The sequence below is a fragment of the Anabas testudineus genome, chromosome 8 (genome assembly GCF_900324465.2).
Source record: "Anabas testudineus chromosome 8, fAnaTes1.2, whole genome shotgun sequence".
Classification (NCBI taxonomy): domain Eukaryota; kingdom Metazoa; phylum Chordata; class Actinopteri; order Anabantiformes; family Anabantidae; genus Anabas; species Anabas testudineus.
In genome coordinates, this window is record NC_046617.1 from 15,180,295 (window position 1) to 15,203,005 (window position 22,711).

Below are 22,711 nucleotides of genomic sequence, written 5' to 3' on the forward strand. Positions count from 1 at the left end.
GCGCAGGTGTGACTGTATCCACATTCAGCAGACTGTCTCCCCAAGTGGCTTGCGGTGGAAATAAAGACGAGAAAAACTCTAGGAAATTCATTAAGAAGCGAACTTACCTGCGCTCAGGTGTTTTTAAAGAGCAGAGAGTCGAGGAGGGGCAGAGAAAGAAAGAGAGACAGGAGCGCACAAGGAGAAACAACCTGGAAAGGTTACGGATGCCAACGTACCCGTGACGCACGCCGAGACACCGGAGCGAATCTTTGTATTGCTTACATTTTCACACCGAAACACCAGTTATCAACAAGAAGAGGAAACAACATGAGGAAATCTTCATTCACAGGTAACCGTGTCTCCTTCTGATCACGTGACAACAACTTAATATATCCAGCCTAACTTGTGAAATATTAGTGTGTGGTCTATCAAAGTGTCCATGTGGCAACGAACTAGAACCAGAAAAGGAGAAGTCAATGTTTAACAGCATTAACAATGAATAGCTTTATCATCACTGCCAATTCTGAGAAGAGGTGAACTTTTTAATCTATTCTTCTTTGAATTGCCCTTTGCAAAAGGGGCCCGCACATGAATCTGTGTGGGTGTGGTTGTGGAGCATTTTCTTGCATGATTTGACTCCAAAGGCCAAATGATCTCAGCGGTGGCACAAATAACTGAGCTCCTTTTAGTGGCCTGAATAGGTTCAGGCAACATTTGAGGCCTGATCTACTAAAAGAGCCAAGTTAAATGTAGCTCTTGTGGTCTGCTGCTGGTGCTTCTATCTTGGGTTAGGGTGAAGCGCTCACAGGTTGACAAGTTTTAAAGCAGGCGGAAGAAAAATAGTAATATTAGTAGTAGTCTGTTTAACAGACATGTATCTTGTTAATCACTTTTGATTGACAGTTTTATGGTGCAGTTCATTCACTCCTCCCCACTAATACCCAGAAGAATGACTTGATTTATGCCGCTGCATCAGCGCTTCTCAAACCCATTGGTTCAGTTTGTTCTTATATCGCGTAGATCTTGTAAAATTGTGTCTTTTAAAATTTGGAGATGACTGTAATTGGTTATTCTTGTCCCTATTTTTCCTTTTTTCTCTCTTACCTTCTACAACTCTCCCTTTCTCATTCCCCTCTTTCCCTCTTTCCTTTCTTGTGCTCCTTGCTGTCACTTCCATTTTCCTCTGAGCCTCCTCACTGTCCTCCCCACTCTCTTTCTCACCCCACTAAGCTCAGGCTCAGTCCAGTGTACACAACCCTATCCTCGGTATGCTGGCTTTCCAGGCTCATCTTCCCTGGGTATTTGTGCGATGGCGCGTCTGACGGTTTTCCATCGGAGCCAAGTGCATGTTGGGTCATGCTGCCTCTTCTTCTCACTGTGTGTGTGTGCTGTCTTTGCTGTGTGACATGTGTGGAGCTGTCACATACTTTGTCAAGGCTACACTTGGGGAAGAGTCTAATAACAAAGTGTGTGTGTGGTGTCTCATGTGTATGTCTGTTGTCAAAGACCGTCCTCTCTAAAGCGTATGGGTGTTTAGACAGGCTTTAGAGATGTGGAGGGACGACTCTGAGAGTGGAAGGTTGGCCTTTGTGTTAACATGTTTGTGTATATTTTGTATGCAAATGCCCCTTTTATCACACACAGACAAGCAGACTGATTGTGTATCTAGTGCATCTGACTTTTACACACCAGATATACTAGAAATATGTGTAAATGTCATTTTTTAGGGGGTTATAAACATAAAGACATATGTGTGTGTGCCTGTGTTCACCTGTGCAACCATTCATAGCCTATCCCTGGTCATGGAGCCAATCCCTGCCTAGCACACCACCCCCCTGAAGTTCTCTGGATCAATGAGTAACCTGTATGAATAACAGCCCGCTGCAGCACACACACACACACACACACACACACACACACACACACACACACACACACACACAGAGTCATTATTTACCAAGTACACTCATCCTGGTATTTGCTTTTATGTTCTACTTAAACACACACATGCACACGTTGTACCTGTATGACATATGCCTGTTTCTGCACTGCATTATAGCTTTTAGCCTGTTTATACTGGAGTGTCAGTGAAGCTTTGATTCGGAGCCTAAAGCTGTTGTTAGATGGTAACTTGAAAGTCAAGCTATAAACTATGCAGAGACATATTTACCCTGTCATCTAGCACAGCATGCCGCGGATAGTCTAACCCTCAATTTGGCTTAGTAGAAGGTTGTGAATAATGGACTAATAAGGTATTGGAACATATGGACATGCATGTACAGTGCTCTGGTTGGTATGGTCTAAATTAGTGGTGTCATGGAGCAACAAGTGTGAGAATTGGGGCTGTTTTTCCCAAATGAATCAATGGATCATCACTGTGATTTGCGACATTGAACTATATATATATGTATATATACATATATGACAATAAGAGAATGATGAAAATTAGTCTTTTAGGCTTTGGATTTTTACTGATGCTGAAAATATCTATGTGGATGCTGTAATTTTAATACTAATACTAATACTAATATATAGGGAAATGTCTGAAGGATGGTGTGTTTTCTTTCTAGAGCACCGCACCATTTTATTACAGCCATAAATTTCAAAAGTTATATAGATTTTACGGCCATAGAGCTGTTGTTAGCTTAAACATCTAGAAGTCTTCTGTCTACCTTTAACTGAAATCAAGCCCCCATTGTTTTAAAATGACCAGTGTTTGCTATGTGGGAAGCGAATACCTGTCAGATGTAGTGAGAGTATTTGTGGTATTAATCACAGACCTACGCTTATGTTCAGGGCTTATATTAACTTACTCACAGCACCACATTGAACTGCAGTGCACTCTTTAATGTTTGCAGCAAAGTGTCATTTATATATTTTGAAATGTGGATTTCCCCTGATTGCAGGAGACTTGTGTGAAGTGTCAACTGATACAACAGACTGTCTGTACTGTAGGCCTGAGGCCAGCAGAGATCCCATAAACAGATAATGACAGGCTACAAGAGATTGTGATGCATGGCAGAACGTGCACTTCTTGACATGGGTTTCAGAATAGTAAAATACATGACAGGGATTAACTTTCATACATTGAATTCATTCAGTTACTTACATTCAGATTCACTGCATGTGAAAAACTGATTTTGAAGAAATCTGAAAATGTTCTTACCCTCAATAGGCCACAAAGCCAGCCCATGCACGAGATAGCAATTGCACAGTTTGGCAGGATTAACCTTGTCCTGTCAAGACATGAATAAATATTTTATTTGTAACTAGCAATCAGTGCAAATGTTAGTGATTCATATCCATTCATGGAGTTTAGCAGAATGGCGATCTAGCCCTACACTAGCAAGTTAAGGTGTCTGAGTTGGATGCAAGCTATTCTATTGGCAGCGAACAAAGCGTTGATCTCATTTATCGCAAATAAGTATCCAAGAGATATTTATGACGTTATAATTACCTAGAAGTTCAATGACTATTACTTGTATTGGTTATCTCAGCCAATAACAACAAAGGTAATTTTCAGGTTGATTTTTTGTGTGATCATTCTGAAACTGAGATGAAAAAGTGATTAGAAACAATCAATAAACATACAAGTAACATAAGAATGATAAATAGTATTTTTGTTATTTAGACACCGTTGATCTCCCGTATGCAAAGACATGTACCCACACAAGCGCATACATTGGTAGCACAATGGTTATGCCTCATTGTTAAGATGGAATGATGGTTTGTTTAGTTGTCTACACTTGCACTCCCCCATGCAAACACAGAAATTCCTGCAAACATATAGATACTAAAAGCCTAAAAATCTTGGTTAACCTGGTTTTTGTTTCCTCCTTGTCTTTCTCACATTTCTGAACATGCACATACGAACAACCAATCACTCAGTAGTTCACCTGTTACGTGCAGTAACTACATGTTTCCCGACGGGGGGCTGAACTCATAAAGCTCTATGGACTATTTAACTGACTCTGTGGGTTTTAACAGCCTCACAAGATGGAAGGTCGATTCTTATCTGCCACAGCAGTATTGCTTTATAGACTTGCTTGATTTCCTAGTACAGAAATTTGATTGTGTGTTTGACAAAGTTTTTGGTGAATGTGGTGAGTGAGTAATGGATTCATGCTGAGTTAGGGGTTGCGGTTTCATATCTTTTGATGCCAGAACCATGGCCTTTATTTGGGAGGAGTGCTGTTGAGGATCATGGCTACTCCATGTGCTTGACCATGTGTGATTCTGTCACCGTGTGTGGGTGTGTTTGGTGCTTTAAATATAGCTGTTTATCTGATTTCTGTTCTTCTTTCTCTCCACCAGTCTATCTATTCCCAGCTATTTCACAGGCAGAGTTGGTGAAATGTGTAATGAGGGCTCGTAAAAACACAACGGAACACATGGGTGAGCAGGAGGACAGAGGCAGGAAGGCATTTGTGATGTTAACCTTTTCCACATCATGATACTGATGTATAATAATACGCCTTACACTATGTTAGCTTCCATAATTTTTTGAGACCTGTGGCTGTTGAGACCTTTTCTTTCTTTAAATTGTATATTTTCTTAATTTTCTCATTGTTGTGAATAAAATAAGGGTTTATGATATCCACAAATCATTGCATTTTGTTTTTATGTAGATCTTAGACAGCGTCACACAAACTTTTTTTTTAATTAGCGATATTCAGTATTTAGCGTATTACATTTGTTTTCAGTTTTTAAAAAATACATAATTCCACATACACAAAGCTGAGCTGAAGTGATAACTGAATTTGTGTCAAACAAATTTTAAGCCTTGGGCAGAATGAAATGACAGCAGTTATTATTACACTGGTTAAACAAACACACTTCAACAATGTCTGCCACATGAGTGATTGGCATTCAATCAAAACACCATCTCGCCACAAAGTGAAGTGGAAGTAGAAGGGGACGTTGGAGAGGGGGAATAAGAAGGGGAAAGAGAAAAGAGAAAGAAGAAAAGAAAAAAGCAAGGTCAAGATCCTTCACCTCCTCTCCCCTCCTGCTCGGATGTGAAAAGCATGGCCTCCTTTTGCAAACAGAAATCTCAGATAGTTTGAAAGGGACAGGGCATGCATCAGAGCTTATATTTTGCATATCACTCCACTCTGTGTGTGCCTGTTTGCAGGCGTGTGTGTGATTGCTCTTGTGATTCAAGTAGGTTAAAGTGCTGCACCCTCTCCCCTCTGTTTACATTCTGTAGTCATCTGAGACCAATGACTAATCAGTTGTCATGTTTGTCCAGGCATAGCCATGCACTTGACTGGTCATGTTACACACACATACTCACACACAGCTTGACACAAGCAGCCGTGTATTTACTCTAGGCCACAATATAACCTGCAGCACTTCAATTTTTTTTCTATTAGCATAAACAACACTTTCATTCTTTTCACATAATTTGCACATAGCAGTGTCACAAGGCAAATATGACTTCAGAAGACCACAGATGCCCTTAGGGCGGAAAGAATACATATTGTAAGAAGATTTTTATGAAACCTGTTGTTGCAGTGATATGTGTGTGTGTGTGTGTATGTGTGTGTGTGTGTGTGTTCATGTGGCCCCAGACAAGACTGAGCAAGTGAGTGCAGCCATTGTACATAGACACACATCAGAACGCATGTACACACACTTTTGTTTCGACATAGAGTTTAGCTTCACTTTACTATCTATTCAAGCTCACAGCGATTGGCCAACGCATATTTGCTTTACGTCCGTTCGTACTTTGCTCTCACTTTAAACCACACATGTGCCAACAACGTTGATTTATAACATTTAACAGTAAATATCAACACAACTTTGTGGTGTTATTGCATCTGTGGTACATTACTTTGCGCAATTATAAATGTTACGTGGTCTTATTGAAGCGCCTTGAGTTACAAGGGCGTGTGTGTGTTTATGTACATGCATATGTGTGTGTGTGTGTGCAGCTCATGTCTCTTAAGTTATATTCCCAACTGAAAGACTAAATAGGTACAGACATGCAATTTGGCTTTAAGGCTCAACAGGCTTGGCTAGCTCTTGTTTGTTCTGTCATTTTCCATACACGCTCATATAACAGACAAAGTGGTGTTATCGCATGGCTCAGGGCAGATTAAGTATTTACACTTTAAGCAAGAAAGAGGGTTGAGTCTTTCAGTATTGCAGCTTTGACAGTTTGAATACCCAGTGGATGATTTAAAGTGTGTACAGAATGACCTGAAAATGACTCAGGACTTTCTGCCTTAATCAACAATGAAGCCATAAAGAAAAAGTTTCTATTAGGTATCAACACAAGTCTCTTAGGGTTTAATCTGTGTTAAAGTGCCTTCAGTTTGACATGCACATGGTTTCTGGTCTAGTGTTTTGACCAGGTGCTTTGTTACGTTTACCGCCCTGCTACTCTGACCTGGACAAACAACAACTTTCTTATCTTTAACTAGCATGCAGTCCAAATAATGAGAGTATCTCTGCGTATCAAAGCGTCACATTGCAATTTTATTCTAGCAAACTGTACAAAGGTTGTTGCATATGAGAAAAACAGAAACTGCAACTGTGGTTTTTTTTTACATCATGCAGATTGCTGGTAAAGTCTTTATTTTTGTGGATATATAGGCCATACAGTCATTTTATACACATTTGGTTATTACTCATACCATATAACTCATATCAAGAGGCCTTGGTAAGGTCTCTTAGTATCTTGTCTCGTAGTATCTGGTCTCTGTTATTGCCTTTTAGTGGTTAGTCTTACCTGCTACAGAAAATGTACTGCATGTCTAATAGGGCTGGTTGTGGCAGAAGTAGCACCACCAGTATACAGATCAGCAGACAGACAGACACTGAAGACAGTTTAAAGAATGAAGCAAAGGCCACATTTCATCATCACTAACATTTATTGTAGTTTCTTTGATTTATATTTATGTAGCTCTCCCTCTCTGTAGTGCTCTCTCTCTCTGACACACACACACACACACATTACAGACGCTTTACTCATGTCTTTCAGTCATACGGTGGCACATTCAATCCCTCCGCCTTGAACCAGCTGTCTTTGTGTTGAATGCAGTAACAACACAAAACCACTATGTTTGCTGTTTTGGCAGAAAATGGATGTCATGTTGTAGACTGATTTGCGGTAGGAAATATTTCTAAGAGCTTAAATAAACTGAATGGGACAACTGACTCACAGGATGAACTTATTTCATCTGAACAAGGCTGAGGCCTTTGATGCAGAAGAGACGGAGGATGAGTAGGAGAGAAAATGCTTAAATCTTATCAAGATATTTTCATCATGAAGAATGGCTTAATGAAAATGCATTCAGTCGCTGCATGAAATTTAAGTCTGGAAGAGGTCTGTGCATGATCTTTATTTTTAGTATGAATAATAACTTAAAGCACAGTGCCACTGTTAGCAATATGCTTTACAGAAAATAGACATCAACGTCTTTTTTTTCTTTTTTTTATGGAGCCAGTCTGAATAACAGCTGTTTTCCAGTTTTCTGTGCCCCACTCAGGCATTGACACACACACACACACACACACACACACACACACACACACACACACACACACACTTACACACCAGTGAGTGATTATCTGTAGCATTCCACCAGTGTCATGGTGAAGATCATCAGCCAAAAGGAAGCGGCATTTCATCCAGCCATCCAGCTGCTGGTTCTGTGAGCTGTTAGATAAACATGTTTGAGGACGCAGACACTTTTATAAGTTTATGGGACCTCACATTGTTACAGTTATGCTATGTAGTTAAAATTTATATGGTTATAATTGCACTACAACAATATCAGGTAACATGGTGATATTTCTGAACGCTTTGTATCCTTAATGTTGTCATATTGTCATGTTTATTAATGTTTGTCTATACCTTGTTCTTTAATATAATAATATTCCTTGAGCACAGCTTTACTGTATTACTGTAGTGTTATAAAAATATGATCTGCTTAAAAATACACAACAGAAAATATGAATAGCTGCAGAGCTGTCAAACTGCACCATGCAATTTTATTACTGTGCATCTTAGTGCATTTGGTTCCACATGCATGTTTGGTTTGAGTTATTTCCAGATAGTCCACACAATTATAAAAATAGAAACAAGCCACAAATTATATTGTGAAAAATGTCTTGTTTGACTCAGAGTCATTTTCTCCATGGTCAGGCAATAACAACATCTTTCAAACATCGGTTGACTTTGTTTTTCCACATGACAACTGTAGATTATTTGGCCTCTGGGAGAATGTGAAATAGCCATTTTCCACTTGGTGCGTGTGCAGAATCTGATGCATTTCTCTGTTTGATTTAATATTTGTAGAGCATAGAATAGAGATGAAGTGAAAATGTGCATTTCTTTCTTTTCTAATGTATAGATTTCTTGATTTGGGATTTTAGCCATCTGAATCTTTGTTCTCATCCCCATTTACAGGGAGATTGGGCAGTGCTCGAGCAAGAAGAACAGAAAAAGAGGCATCTGGCATCACCAGTCCCAGTAAGTAGACAGCACTGTGGCATCCTTTCATTCATACATACAATATATTTTTACATACATACAATATATACATTTAGTACATGCATCCACTGTATCTATAATACTCTTTCTACACACTACTGTCATTATCCAAATATGCACAATGTTAAAATTATAAACTGTCTTACCTTGCTATCATTTAATCACTCACTTCCTGTAAAGCATTGCACAAGTCAGTGCCATTGACCTTTAACTGTAAGATGAGCTAACACTGAGGGTGGAACAGACAATGTTTCCTATCCAGATAACAACTTGATAGCAGGTAAATGTCAGATCACAGATGTTTTAGAGACAGAGGTGTGGCAAAGTGCCCTCCAAATGAAGAGAGGATGTATAGATCTTTGGGTGACAGTGTCCCAGATTTCACACGAGTCAACAAAAAGTTTTGTGTTCGTGTGTGTTTATGTAGTTAATACACAAAATTGGAAAACAGACTGAAGTTGTGGCTGAAGCTCACCACTGAGGCATCTTCTCCCAGTGGGAAGAATAGTGCCTTCTGCTGCATCAGCACAAACAGGAGAGAGAGAGAGAGAGAGAAGAGGGGGACTGATCCGCATGCATGCACAAAAGGCTTGCACATGCATATTGTAGACTGTAAAGTCACAGTATCACCTTTTGTTGTGGTGTGCTGGTCAGTGGCCTGTTTAAGCAAATGAAAGCAGTATGAGCCACATGCACCATGAGCTTGTTTCCTTTCTTCTCAATCTTGCCACCTTTAAAGAAATGAATGATCACTTGTGAAACAGGAAGTTGGCATTGTTGTATGTTTTATTGTTAGCAGTGCCTGCATAGCACTTTTGTGAAAGAGGCTCCAGATTTTTTTTTAAGTTAAAAGGCAATGAGACGTGAGACACATTCTGTGTCTTTCTGCATATGCATGTTTACAATTTGTTTGTGTCAGCTCATGTGTAAAAAATAATAAGCATGCAAATATGAAGACGTTCTGAGGTGAGAGAGGATGGTGACATAAATGTGATTTAGTGGGAAAATCAGAGAACAAAGACAAGCATTAATCTGCAGCAGCAGCTCAGTTATCAACGTAATGACACTTGACTGGAAAAATAGCGCCATCATCTGTTTATTTTGACAAACCAACTTCTAATTTTTGTAACTGTAAGGAATGGATTCCGTTCACGTTTGCACTTCATTAAACATATTCCTATATTTGTGTTTGTGTATGTATAGGTTTTAGGTTTCATTTCTGCCAGCTTGTCTTTTTCAGTATCAGAGGATTTTGAGCTGTCATGTTTAATTATCTGTAAACCAGAGTGAGACAGGCAAGACCTGTGATACACATTCATATACATACACACACAGACATGCAGAGAGAGTAAAAACACACAGTTGCAAATATGTATAAGTAATTAGGTAAAGAGATTAAGGTTGACGATGTCGCCACGGGGCATTTGTGCGTATATATGTCTTTCTATAGTTGTATGTACATATTTTTGTCAGTGTGAGGATATTTTGGCAAGTCATAGCTTCAAAAAACTGTTTAAGGGTTTTGGTTAGAATTAGATTAGGTTAGGGTGAGGATAGGCTCACACAAATGTGTGTGTGTCTGTGTGTGTGAGCATTGGCATTTAGAGGGAGAAGCCCCATACAAAACATCTGCCAACAGGGCAGATTTACAAGCCGGCAGGCGGGAGTTTGGGAGGATGCTTTACTGTAATCTCAATTCATGCACACACACACACACACACACACACACACCCCCACACACACACAGGTCTATCCAACACTGTGGCTATTGTTGATCTGTGCATGGTTAATTCCCATCTGGGAGTCAGCAGATCCTCCTATGATGGACATAGAAACACACAGCTAATGCAATACATTTGAGGTGTGTGTCTACATCCTCTTGTATTATTCAAATAATGATCGAAGTATTTATTTATAGTATTTATTACTTATGTACTATATATTACTTATTAATTATGGATTTGTTTTTGTTTCTTTTTCCATTTCAGCATCTTTAATCTGCATTAAGCAACGTTTAATGTATCACCGTAGATCATAAACTAAAAACAGCCAAAAGAAGAAGTAAAACACATTATTGTGTCTGTTGAAACCTCACAAGTTCACTTTTTTGGCAAAATGGAAATGGTATGATTTATTGAAAGCAAAAAGGCAAGAGTGTGTTATTATTCATTATTTGGCATGACGAATTTCAGATGGCCTGGTTGGAAAGTGAAACGTTAAATACTGAGCCCCATTTTACAGTGTGAAGAGTATCAAGATTGTGTGCCTAACTTAGTCCTTCCAACACTTTATGCTTGAGTGTTAAACTGTGTGCTCTATATCTCTAAGAGTTCGATATTTCAGCCAGTTGAAGAGGCCAGTTTCATGCAACCTGTCTGTATTTTGTTGCAACTAGATTTGATTAAACAATTATTTAACATGTGACTAGACATATATAAGTGAAAAACACGCAAACACACACTAACACACTGAATGATAATGTGATAATGGTACACACAGGTCAACAAGCAATGCCTAAGGTTGCTGGAGTAGTGTGTGTTGCACAAGACAGCAGACTGACATGTCTGAGTGTGTTTGATCTCTCTATCAGAGCTCAGACGCTTGCCATGTGACCTCTGACCTCAGCACTGTGTGAGGGACATGCCAGAGGTCAGATGTCATCTGAGTTTCCTGCGCACAGAGACAGCTCTACACCAGGCTTGGATTGGGGTTTCACTAACCCTTCATAACACAGACACAGACACGTTTCTTTCTCTCTCTGTTCCTAGTGGTCTCTACTTCTGTTGTTTTTTCTCAGCAGTAACAGCGACACAAGCCCAGCACCTCTCCTGTTTTATTAGTTAGGTCCTCAAAACAGTAATTATTATAAGTATTATTTCAGCAGCCAATGGTTCTTCCACATGTTTGTAAATTCAGAGCTTCATCCAAACTCTCATGAGGAAATCTAAATGTAGTTTAGGGAATGAATTTCACACCAGCAGTGTCTGTAAGTATCAAATGAATCACGGCCACAGTGCAGAAACACAAGCAGCACTATAAGTGAGCTGACAGAGGAGTCCAGCTGGTTATTTTAGTCTGTGCATGTCACATGGTGGAGCTAATGGTTTTTATTTTCAGGATACAATGCTGCTTCAGTCTTTTAGTCTGATGTGAGGAAAGAGAGGTTAAAAGACAGAAAGAGAGAGCGGCGAATGCAACATATGATCAGCACATGGGGATGTCGTAATTCTCAATTCATTAGCAAGACACACTGAAGGAATCAAACTGGAGAGAGGGAGAGAGAGAACAGAGAGCCTGAAAGGAAAGAGAGAGAGAGTAAGAAGAGGAGGAAGAGGAACAGAGGGCGGGAGGGAGGGAGTGAAAGGGAAGTCCAAAAAAAGAGAGGGAGAGAGAGAGAGAGAGAGTGGAGTCATAGAGCAGACACTACATGTGGCTGTGGAGGGAGTGATGTGGTTATGGAGGGGGACAAATTCTCAGGTAAGACAAACTCTCCGGAAATGCTCTGCACACATGAGAACCGGTTTCTCTACTGAATGGAACAGAGAGTGTACTTTAAACTTCTTCAATCAACTATTTCACTGTGATCGAGTGTCTTTTCTGTTAGAGCCTGCCTCTATTTTCCCCTCAATGGTATTTTCCACTCTCTCATTCTGTCCTCTTTGCTGACTGCATGTTTTCTTTGGGGTTTGGAGCTGGGAGCTGGGAGCTCTGCAAGTTTTGAGTTGCAGCTTAACAGACCTGTTTATCTGTCTTTATCAGTACTGTGATTGTTGTGTTTGCAGGCTTTTCTGTCTCTGTTTGCGCCCCACCATCTCCACCCCCCCGTGATCTATTGTTTCCAGTTAAATGTTTTTGTCTTTACAGGTTGTTGTCCTGCCGCTGTCTCTTTCCCACAACTGCCTTTCCAAATGTTCATTTTTATGTTTGCTGAATGAAAGTAGTGGAGTTATTTGTTATTCATTTAAACTTTGAGAAACTAAAAGTTGTTTTCTGGTGAAGTGGCACACTGCACTTATTTCTTAGACATTTCTCTCTCTTTTTTTCCATCTGCATTCTCCCATCTTTTGGTGTGAAAACAGGAAAGAGCTCTGTTTGAACAGTACCACTCTTGTCCCTTATGACTCTGATCCCACTTCGGCCATCAGTCAGTCCCTCCTTTAGCTAACAGGACAGAGAAAGCTCTCAGTCCACTTGCAAAGTAAAACCAACATTGCAAATAAAAATTCTCACTGTTTCCTAGCTGACCCTCTGACTATTGGATGCTATAAACAGCATGCATATTGAATTAATAAGTGTGTGTGTGTGTGTCGTATATTGTGCTAAAGTCATCAGTGAGGCAATGCTGTCGGCTTCCTAGTGGTATTTTTATGAGTGCTGTAAAAAAAAGCACATTGGCATGAAAGAAACCTGGAATGGAAATGGTGAAGCGGCTGCAGCAGCATGTGCATGCTATTGTGTGTCTGGTGTGTGTGTGTGCATGTGCATGTATATGTGGTTGTCTGTGTTTGTGACCTAGCACAGTTTTTAGCACCTACACACTTTGTGAAATCTGGATGTAGGTGAGAAAATTGAGTGTGTGTGCGATTTTGATATCAACTTCGCTACGCTCTCTCTCATTGTGGCCCCCTTGACTCCAGGTGTTCCCTTCAGGGAGCTGTTACCACTTCAGCGGGACATGCTTTGTGTATGTTTTTGTTATGTGTGAATAGTGTTGTGTGTGTATTTGTGCTTGTAGTTAGTGTGGTTTCTTCACCATGACGAGAAGTGTAAGTTAAGGGATTTGCTCCATTAATCCATATTAAATTCTGTCTCGCAATAATACTTTTCTGCTTTCTGGACACTAGTCTGGTTATGAGTACATTTTATCATTCTTGTGCAAATCAATTCAGTTCACATGTTGCTAATGTTCCTCCCACTCTGGCTGTGATGCTAATTTGAAAGAGTCATTGTTTCCTGTCCTTCTTCCCATATGAATCAACAGTGATAATGCTCTCAATGGAAACTGTCTGCTGGCCACACAGAGTGTTAATTGGCTGATGTGAACTGTACCATGCATTCCAGTAACAGTGAGGTCAGCTGCTGATGCTTGTTGAAAGTCTGTATCACACAGCCACATTCAGCTCAGATTGAAATCTCAGATAGCTCAGCTTATTGCTGACCTAAACAAGTTTTTTGATAAACTCAGTGAAATATAGCAGCCACCTGTGTAGAAAGTTGCCTTGTTTGATACTGTATGTGATATATGCTTGTCCCACCAGGTGGAGATGCTGAGTTGAGTAATATTTTTTAGTGTCGACTCCTCAGCTGTGAACACTAAAATAATGGAACATGAAGTGTTGCTGTGGTGTTTCCTGTGTTATCGTCTCGATCGCAGCCATTTGTTTGTAATATAACATTGGATAGATTTTAAGGAGATAATTTTTTAATGAAGGAAACTGCAGCCATGTTCCTTCCTGATGAGTGATGACTGGTGTTGTTGGGTGGGTTGCCGTGGCAACGTGCTGAGCAGAACAATATGCAAGTGCAGCAGGAGAACGAAGGGCATAAGGATAGCGATCACAATGCTGGCTTGTTGATTTGCTAAACAGTGTTACTGCCCGGTGCAGAGATGGAGCAGAGGACGGAGGTGGGAGAAAGAGAGGAAGAGAGAGAGAGAGAGAGAGAGAGAGAGGAAGAGAGAGAGAGAGAGGAAGAGAGAGAGAGGCCTATTGAGAGTCACCTCTGATGGAGGACAGCTGCTCTTTCTATTTACCAAGTCATTCCACCCTAAGCACAAGGGAACACACACACACACACACACACACACACATCCAGTCAGCAGCATGTGTGCAGACAGTCGATTTACTCAATCACACTAACAGGCAGCACTTACTGCAAAGAAAAGCACCCAGCCTAAGCAACTGAGGCGGTATGCCAGTGTGTGTATTCATGCACTGCACTCGAGCCATGTTTCCAACAGGTGCTGTATTTGATTAAAGTTAGCGAGGCCTGGCTGGGTGCTGCTGTTCGACATTTTGTTAAGGGCAGCTGTTGTCACTACAGCTGTGCATGTACTGTAGACAAAGCTACTTCATCATGTTCGCTCTGGGGCCTCGGGAGGGGGGGGGTTGATGTCTACGTGTCTGTAATATTGTAACAGTCTGACCTGCACCACTAAGTCTTTACTACATTAACAGTTCACCAAATATTGCAGACACGACCCGTAGGTCGTCACTTTCAACATATTGCACTGTCAGTGGTCTTTGCCATGGTGCTTTTCCTGCCATTCGTTGCCACGTTGAGCTGAAATACAGTAATGTACTGTCGTGGAAGCCAGCATCTTTTCTGGTGATGTTTCCATTAGTCATGCTGATGGTGCTCTCTTTCTGTGTCTCTCTGTTTCGTACTTTTTCTGACACACACAGCAGGGAGAAAGTTTTCCTGCTTTCCCGTTTCCATTGGATCCATGTGGGTCAGTGTCCCTTCACATCTCTCACTTGCTGTATTTTGTTTTCCCTTTCAACCTGGGGCGAGAGCTGGAACATGTTTTCCCACCTTGTGTCTCTCTTTTTTTGTTATGTTCATCTGTCTCTCCCCTCTGAAGTCCCACTCCAGGTAGAGCTGCTTATTTTGGTTGTTGCCATGTAAACAGAGCTTTGGTAACTAGCTAGTCACATCCAAAACATACATGCATGAACACATGCAATCAATGCAAGTATTGCACACAGTCGCTAATAGACAACACATTCAGATTTTACCTCTTCCAGATGGCTTGTTTGATACAGCTTGACTCATGGATGAGTTGTCTGCATTGGGGCTAACAAAGCTTTTGTTGTTATAGGATGAACTCAGCAGGAAGCTGGGGTTTCCTTTGTAACTGGTACTGATAATGTTCAAATAACAATGACTGTCTGAACCTCAGCATGATAATAAAATGATACAGAACTGATGATGATGATGATGCATTTCCTGCACCGCAACATCCAGCGGATATAATTGCTTGTCTTCACAAGCCGACCACATTTTTAAATATGCATGCATCATTTCTTCCCAGACAATTTTTCTCTTTTTCTATCTTCTTGGAACAAGTGGTTTTTAGTATTACAACAGTATGTCAAGCACTACATTATTAATATTATTATTAGTATTAATATGCAAAGTTGTCACATGAATAAAACAGTTCAGGTGGATCTGTGCATTCTTGCCATCAAAACATTCTTTTGAGTTACTGTATATCTCAGATTCACAAGCCGAGGGGAAGGGGAGAGGCTGGCGCCAAGGCATGTGGACCTGTTGGTGTCTTTGTGTGTGTACGTGCGCATGCCTGTGCATGTGGTGCTCGACTGCTGACATTTGCAACCTGCTATTGCCCTGGCATTGCCCTAGCAACTGCCACACCGGCCTGGCATCCGTTTATAGAAGTTATCCTCTTCTCCTCCCACTCCGCTCTTCTCATTTTTCAGCTCTCAGGAGGGCAGGACCCACTTTAGAGTGATGGTGGTCTGGATTTCTTTAAGCCTTGGGCGACCGTCTCTGTCTCTCTTCATCCGTTCTGTTGCACTGCAACATAACACTGGCAGCTGCTTTTTCAAATGGATTTGAAGATATTAATGTGCAAGAAACCTGATCCCCCAAGAGAGTCATTATTTGCATTTAATGGGTGTTAGTTTTTATAAATCTTTCACAACTATTAGTCACTATTGTCAAAACTCGTTTAAGAAAGAGGCAAGAACCGTGTCCCTTTCATTAGCCAGATAAAGTTTACACTGTTTTATGGAATTCACACCATAAGATGCTCATGATATAAATACTGATATATTAAATTAGCATGGCCTTGTATAATCTTTCCTTGTCCTACATGCATTAGACTGCTGTATTAAAGGTGTATGTTCTGTCAATGGCAGATTAAGAGCATAGCATAGCATAGTGAATGTGAACGTAGGATTGCTATGAAATGACCGACATTCTTTACAGATTGGGGCAAAAAAAAAAACATTCTACTCTATGTGGTGACAGTTGTAACAGCAGATTAGATTAGTGCTGTCTGGGCTTGCTGGGGCTTGCAGGGATATGCAGTGAAAGGAAGTGTGCCTTTCTGTCAGTGTGAGGGTTGAGTGCTGAGCTGAGTGCAGGCATGTGTGCATGTTCATATTTTTGCATGCATCTGCTGAGCACATATTTGTTGTGTATGTGTCTATGTGTGCACATGCAGCTGTTCTGTTTTCCAGATCTCATTACTGTATACTACCACTTAAACTGTTGCCCATAGCAACAGGTTTTATTTATAGGAGCAACACTGACCTCTGCTGGAGAAAGCTACACAGTATGGGATATTGTGAGAAACGTTATATTTACATAATAGGCTATCTGGCACCGCAAGCACCTGCACTGGCTCTGAGAAATTCCAGGCACAAGTCCAGTTTTTATGCTAGCCAGAAGGATCCATTGACAATGTGTTTCCTTGCACATATTGTGGGTTACATATGGTTCAATGACAAGGAAATATGGTGTAACATTAATCTCATATTGGAGACCTCGTATTTGTTTTGAAATCTGTGTGTTAGTGTACTTGCGCACATCTGTGTTTATGATCTGTAAACATGCCTAAATCAACAAAAAACGTAAACTTTGATTCCAATGTAAGCAACAAATTGTCGGTCACCTTGCCAGACGTGCAAGACTTCAGTCCCAAGCAATTTATGATAAATCACATGTGAGACAACTATCAAGGTTTTCTTTTCTGTGGCTTTACAGCCTGAATAATTAATTACAGCTTAATCCAAGTCAGCTTCATATATCTCGCTTTTATAATCTGTCCAAATGCATTTGTCTTCCCAGGTAACTTCTCATTTTTGCCTCAGGCATCAATGCCTTCCAGGGTGGCTTTTATTTTGAAAGCAATATGTCTTTGCAGTTTGAAAAGAGAGTTATGAGCTCTGTGAGAGGACACTCTCATAGTGTGCACACACACGCTTTTCTGTGCCTCTTATTAATAGTTCGTTTTGGCACATGAAGCCAGCAGCAGTAGCGGTTCAAGACAAGTTTAACAAGACAGTCAAGGAGACTAGTCGTGAATGCGCCCAACTGTCTTTAGCAGTTCATATGATTCGATGCTTAGATAAAGACATCCCTCAAATGCCATATTCTTCATAATACTTTCTCCCAAGCACATGCACACGTACACTCAAACACACACTGACCGACACCCCTGACCACCCTTCCCCCTCCGCCCCCACACACAGAGACCCATTCACATGGTCGTTATGTCATTAGGCTACTTATTTATTGATGTCTGCCTCCAGAGCGACTGAGCATGTCAGACGATCTACTAACTGCCTGTGTGAGCCTGTCCTGACCATATTAGTCCATAGTTTGATTCTATCTCCACTCCGGACATCACTTTTTAATCCATTTTGTGCAAGATAATACTGAATGTCTCTTTTTATACATGACCAGAAGCGTGCGTACTGGTTTATCTTCTTAGAGGATGTTGATGTCGACAGGGTAAGGCTTTAGAAAATCTCACCCATGAGCTGCCTCTATGTAATTTAGTCATGTAATCAAGAAGAAAGGAAGTGTGTTTGAATGTTAGCATGCATATAATTTGACCAAACCAGTCAAAAACGAGAGCTTTCGCAGAAAGGAGCCAGCCTGAGTGGAAGGCTGGAGAAAGGGAGGGAGGAATGGAGGGAAGGAGAAAGGGGGGAGGGAGAACAGAGAGAGAGAGAGAGAGGGGGGAGGAGAGAGGGAGGGTGGGGGGGTTGCCATCACTGTCTCATTCCAAGCTGTGGAAGTTGAGAGGGAGGAGAAGAGAGAAGTAAGTTGCTGCTTCGAGACACAGAGGAGAGATAGGGACAAGGTTTGGATCACTGAGCTGCTTCGACTCTTGTGTTTTGTTTTTTTTTTTCTTCCCCTCCTCTCTCTTGCACGGACTCCTAATTTGGGATTTGTTTAAAAGCGGGACTGCGCCTCAGGAAGACTTTTCCTTGCTGGGGAAAGGGAACCCTGCTCCCTCTTCTCTCGCATTTATACACACACACGCACATACACACTTGAAACCAAAATGTCTGATTCCACTGTCAACGCTCACTTGGAAGGGATCATATCAGACTTTGAAGGTTAGTTTAAATCTCTCTCACACTTTGCTTCTCTGCTGCTTTTCTTCCTCTTGTCAATCTGTGGAGTGAGGCACTCTTTTAACCCTGCCATGAGGACACTACAGATAGTTTCCACATGTTTGATTGGAGCCGAGTAGATCTGGGGAAAATGGAGAGTGTGAGGGGTTTGTTGACTTTTGTCATGAGCTGTGGTGTTTAGAAAGGGAAATAAAGCTTTGTTTGCTTTTCATGGCTGTTAAACTGTTTTTGAGATAAACAAGTGTGTGAATTGTTGCCATGTTTGTATCCGAGCCTAAGATGTGGCTCCATGTGTCAAAGAGTGAGACTCGTTTGTAGGAAAGTGTGCAACGGACGTATCATCTACAACTACCACCACAATAGAGAAGTCATGTGACTGTGTTTGTATATGTTGGAGACAGGAACTGAGCACATGGCTGTGAGGGGAACACCTGGCCCACCTTCCCCCCTCTGTTCCCTCTTCCTTTTCATCTCCCTGCCCCTGGCCCATATTCCCCCTTTCATCCCTCTCCTCCCACTCCCATTCCTTCTCCTCCACCTCCTCATCTTCCAGCTGTGCTTCCCCTTTACCTCTCTCAGCAGCTTGTCCATCCTCAGCCCCTCTCCCCGTGGCCTGGTGGATGTGAGGAGGGTGGGTGGAGGTTGACAGCATGTCTATGTCACTATCTGTCTCCCACTCTCATAAACATATAACCATTAGGAACACATCCACACTTGTCCAGAGCTGCTCCTCTGTCAACACCAGTTTGCTTGTGGTATGTATGGTGAATGTCTCAACTTCCGTCTCCCTCTCTCCTGTCTTTAGGTCTTTATACTGTTCGCTTGCACAGTGCAACGGAGCAGAAAGATAAGTGGCATTCAGAAAAGACATGTGGCTCCAAGTCACGCTTTTAGACATCCCTCACTTACATGTAAAAACAGCATAATGGGCCACTGTTGTGATTGTCAATGGTGTGTGTTGGGCCCTGGTTGGGCTGATTGTGTGGTAATACCTTTGTGTCACCACTGTTCACCGTGATGTGGCTCAGTGAGTACAGCATGGCACAGATGCCTCATAGGTGGGATTCCTATTGGGAGCCAATAAGCTAATAAGAATCAGAGCTGGAAAGTAAATAAAGTACTCGCTTTATTGTAACTGTAGAAAACAACTTCAAACACCTTAAGTTAAAAATCTCAGATATTTATTTGAGAAATCAGTGGTACAAATAACTCTAACTCCTTAAAACATTAGAATTCAGAAAGCGCTACCTAATAATGTGTGCAAGATGTCAATGTAGCTCATAAAAGGAAGCTATTCATGTATCACTGAGTGTATTTACCATTACAGTAAGTGTTGTGGTTGGAGATAGACTGTGATTCACTGTCATGTCTTTAGTTGATGACGCAAGTGAGAAGCTGAGAGAGACCAAATACAGGATTTTCTTGCCCATGAGGTCGATGATCTCAGCTGTGACCTTAGCCTTACAAGCACACGGATCATTGACCGAACCACTGGGCCTTCCGCTGAGCACAATGAACAAGCCTGCACACAAACACACACTCTGTCGTCATTTTGTGTCCTTGAAGGAGGACTGTTCACTCTTTTGTTTTGCAAACAGCTTATTGTGCTGGCTTCTGAAATTAAAATAAAAATTCTTAGTGAGGGATTGAAGACATTAATTAATGTAATTGACTAAATATATCATATCTATACCTATTTCTATTACAAATAAGCTGCTACCAGTGTCTTTTTGGGTTGTTTTCTCCCCTCTTTCTATATATCTCTAAGCAGCATAATAAGGGCATTCGCTGGTCCAGTCAGAGGAAATTCCACAGGAGCAGATTTCTGTGGTGGGTGAAAATGTCGGGGTAGGCAGTGAAGGAGTGGATGTAAGCACAGCTGGGCCTCTTTTTAAAGATCTGCATGGGGCCTGGCCTGCATGGCACTCACCAGGCCATCCTTGTAACAAGTATTTTGGCAGTCTTGAGGTAAAGATAAAAATGGTAAAGACAATAATGCATAAATAAAATAGAAAATACTGAGGACTATAGTTAGAATAGCTTCACAAACCTGGAGTAGAGCTGCTATTAGTTGCACATACAGTAGGGCTGCAATGACTAATAGTTTAATCGGTAGTCAAACATTATTTTCAGTGTTTTAGCTCACACAAGAAACATTTTTACCTTGAAACATTCATGAAATTTACCATTCCAGGTTGGGATCAGGTTGCTGCCACACCAAAGCTCCTCAATTTTAAGCTGAAACTACACTGAAAAATGTGTGTGCAATGTCTTATTGATCACAATCATGATCAAAACATCACATGGAGCCTCACTGACTTGAGCTTGTGTGTTTAGAGTGGGGATTTTTCTTTTGACAGAAGCTGATGATAGCCGAGCTCAGGAGTCTCCATCCTTATCCTTATCAGTATTATCAGGACAATCTGTAGTCACCAGTTAGGACAGGTTTCCTGCTAATGACGCCAACAGTACTGGTGCTGCTGGGAAGGTTCCACCAAGAGTCACCCTGAGGTAGAGCAAGCACAGCAGGTCCTTGTTAGGCTTTAAACCTACCTTTTGCTGTTTTTCTCCTGTTGGACACATGGACTGAAACCTGTACCGATGCAAACCCTAGACAAGACTCCAGCGTTATGAACAGGCTGCATGAATCAAAAAGAACTAGCTTTCAATTAAATAATTTCCTTTTCACTTTAAACAGTAAGTGTTTTTTTCTGTAGGGAATGGAAAGTGTGTTTGACAACTGTGATAGACGCCCCCAAGCAATAGTACTAGACTTTCAGACAAAGGGCCAAAAGTTCTTATGCCAATTAGTCCTAAGCGCCTTTTGACATCCATTCTTTTTCAGGTCACTGTGTCTTTCAGACAGAGAGGAGTGTCAGTGATGTGATTGCATTTTGAAAATTTGCCTTAAAGTAGTATTGTTTACAATTTCAGTTTAGGTTGAATGGGTTCACGTTTAGTCCTCTTCTTACCTGTAGATCAGTGAAATAGTGTGAAACAATTGGCATGTGTATCCTCCTGAACGCACAAACCTCTAATTAAAAACTGCTCCATAACAGTAATAGAAGTTAAAATCTCCACGGGATACTTTTACAGTAAATTTAGTTTGGAGACTACACTCTGTGGATTTTGGAAATCACCATTAGAAGTTCCTGCTTCTACTGAAGTGAATATAAGCTTCTCTCAAAAACTGAAGACACTTGGCAGTACTGAATCTTTCTGACCCATCCTGCACATGTGCTGTCATGGTCAGAGAGGCATAGAGAATTTCCATGTGGTGTTAATCCAGTACATGCTACACCAGAGAACTAAATAGCAACATCATGTGATTTTCTTGCTTTGTAAACATGTTTCATTGCACTGCATGGTTGTCTGCCCATGTCTGACAGTGTTATTTGAAACCATAATGTAACGTCTTGCATTGTCTTCCTTATTTGGTGATTCAGACCACTGGCAAGTTACAGTATACCTCTTAGAATCAACTCCAAGGTTGATAGGGTTCAATAATCTTTAAAGATTTTGTACAATTATAGGTAAAATGAGAGGTAAAGGTTGGTTTACGTTGTTGGTTATTACTATTAGCTTGGCTGGAACGTCTCTAATCACTGCTATCACCACATAGGGCAGCCTGGAGAAATGACTTTGTCCCTGAAATTGTGTACGTAGCTATGGCACTAAACGCAAAACTTGCAAAAACACAATGCCTCATGAATATACTGTATGCAGTCATACATAAACATACTGGCACTTAATGAGGCATGCACATATGGAAGCCATTAACAGTGCCATTGTTACTATTAATGTGTCACCTTCATTTGTTCGAATACACACAGAACCCAGGATGCAGTGACATTAGCAGAGGCAGAGCGTTGAGTTCCAACCTGAGCTGTGTTTGCTTTACTGTACAGCTGTGTTTAAACACACACACACACACAGTGAGAGAGTGAGAGAGAAACACAGCTGACAGGCCCTCTGTCTCCAGTGTGTCTGTGAGGACTTCACTGTATTGGGCTCTTCTGTTACCACAGAACAGGCACACACCACACACTTAACACAATTTCAAGCAAACAGGTCATTATATCAAAATCACAGTAAAACACAGTTTTAAGTG

At 41.1% G+C, this 22,711-nt stretch overlaps 1 protein-coding gene across 3 annotated transcripts in view; it reads left to right on the forward strand.

Annotated features, from left to right (window-relative positions):
* The window catches only part of LOC113168925 (septin-9-like), a 70,286-nt gene continuing 47,575 nt past the window's right edge, over positions 1-22,711 (forward strand). Inside the window, exons 1-2 of one of the 3 annotated variants that reach the window (XM_026370040.1) lie at positions 1-331; positions 8,402-8,464. In XM_026370040.1, coding sequence (XP_026225825.1) covers positions 310-331; positions 8,402-8,464 — 85 coding nt within the window. In that variant the 5' untranslated portion in view covers positions 1-309. Of the gene's footprint in view, positions 332-8,401; positions 8,465-11,870; positions 11,963-18,266; positions 18,583-22,711 lie in introns of those variants that run through there. The other 2 variants (XM_026370198.1, XM_026370121.1) reach the window with 2 other exon arrangements.